Here is a 1,346-nt window from a genome sequence, read left to right as displayed (position 1 = left end):
TATACCGTATACCTCTGTATATAGTCCAGTCTGGGATGACATGCCCCCGGTATATACCGTATACCTCTCCGGTGCCCTCAGTACGTACTCATCTCCTAGGATTGGACCTTGCCAGGCCTCGATCCTCCGCTCCCATCCCCCGTAGCAGGTCAGGCCGTAGTGACACAGCGCCGGGGCCGCTCCCCCCCCGCTGCTGAAGTAGCGTGTATAGCGCCTGCAGAGAGAGAAGAGGGAGGATGAGGATAACAGGCAGGACACCGCGCTGGAACCAGTGGCGGGACACTTACCTGCAGTACTCTCTCTCCCCAGAACCAAAGCGGATCCGGGGCATGTCCCAAGACAGGCAGAACTCCAGAGTCCCACGTCCCCCGGGGGCCACCGTACACCCTCCGGCAACGCCCGCCGCGATCTTCTTCCCCTTCACTGTGTGACAACTGGGACCTGCGACACAGGAAACGGACCACTGTCAGGGATGGAGGTCCGATAAACTCCCACGTCACACCAATCAGAACCATTATACCCGCCAGTATGCAGTTCTGTTCAGCCAGTCTTGTGAACTCTGCTACCAGGCAGTACAGAAAGGTCCGGGATCTCCCTGCAGCTTGGTCCAGTCCCAGCCTGTGATTGGACAATTAGGGAGCAGCAGCTCACTTCTAAGGTCATCCCTCTACTCCTCCCTTTACCACGGCGAGCCGGAGGACCGGGAAAGGTTCTGGAATCCGGAAACATCCTCCGTGTGCCGTGACCCCCAGAACATGTCTAATCCCCAATGTGGGCCCCGTGTATACCATGTGTGGGCCCCGTCTATACCATCTGTGGGCCCCGTGTATACCATCTGTGGGCCCCGTGTATACCATCTGTGGGCCCCGTGTATACCATGTGTGGGCCCCGTGTATACCATGTGTGGGCCCCGTGTATACCATCTGTGGGCCCCGTGTATACCATGTGTGGGCCCCGTGTATACCATGTGTGGGCCCCGTGTATACCATCTGTGGGCCCCGTGTATACCATCTGTGGGCCCCGTGTATACCATCTGTGGGCCCCGTGTATACCATGTGTGGGCCCCGTGTATACCATCTGTGGGCCCCGTGTATACCATGTGTGGGCCCCGTGTATACTATGTGTGGACCCCAAGAGCCTTAAACCAAGAGACGTGTCAGAGCTGAGAAATGCCCCCCCCCATTGCACGGGGCAAGTAGCGGTGCAACATTTGCAGCCAGCCCAGGGTCTGGAGGCTGCAGGAGGGCGGGGCGTACCATTCCCCGGGGGAGGAGTCTTCTATATCTGGAATGACCGGTTCAGAATAAATACAACGAACTCCATGAAATCAGGACTTCCGTTCCCTG

The 1,346-nt window shown here is 58.1% G+C and overlaps 1 protein-coding gene across 1 annotated transcript in view; it reads right to left on the bottom strand.

Annotated features, from left to right (window-relative positions):
• Window positions 1-57: 57 nt before the first annotated feature.
• LOC108804108 (non-lysosomal glucosylceramidase-like) overlaps window positions 58-1,346 on the bottom strand; it is a gene marked incomplete at its 3' end in the record, with an annotated part of 5,095 nt that continues 3,806 nt past the window's right edge. Inside the window, exons 3-4 of the mRNA XM_018575870.1 lie at window positions 288-441; window positions 58-214 (exon numbers count right to left, since the gene is read on the bottom strand). Of these exons, the coding sequence (XP_018431372.1) occupies window positions 58-214; window positions 288-441 (311 nt within the window). The remainder of the gene's footprint in view (window positions 215-287; window positions 442-1,346) is intronic.

The sequence above is a fragment of the Nanorana parkeri genome, unplaced genomic scaffold (genome assembly GCF_000935625.1).
Source record: "Nanorana parkeri isolate BGI_ZX_2015 unplaced genomic scaffold, ASM93562v1 scaffold5202, whole genome shotgun sequence".
Classification (NCBI taxonomy): Eukaryota; Metazoa; Chordata; class Amphibia; order Anura; family Dicroglossidae; genus Nanorana; species Nanorana parkeri.
The sequence above is the reverse complement of the archived record's forward strand: the minus strand, read 5'-3'. Positions and strand labels throughout refer to the sequence as shown.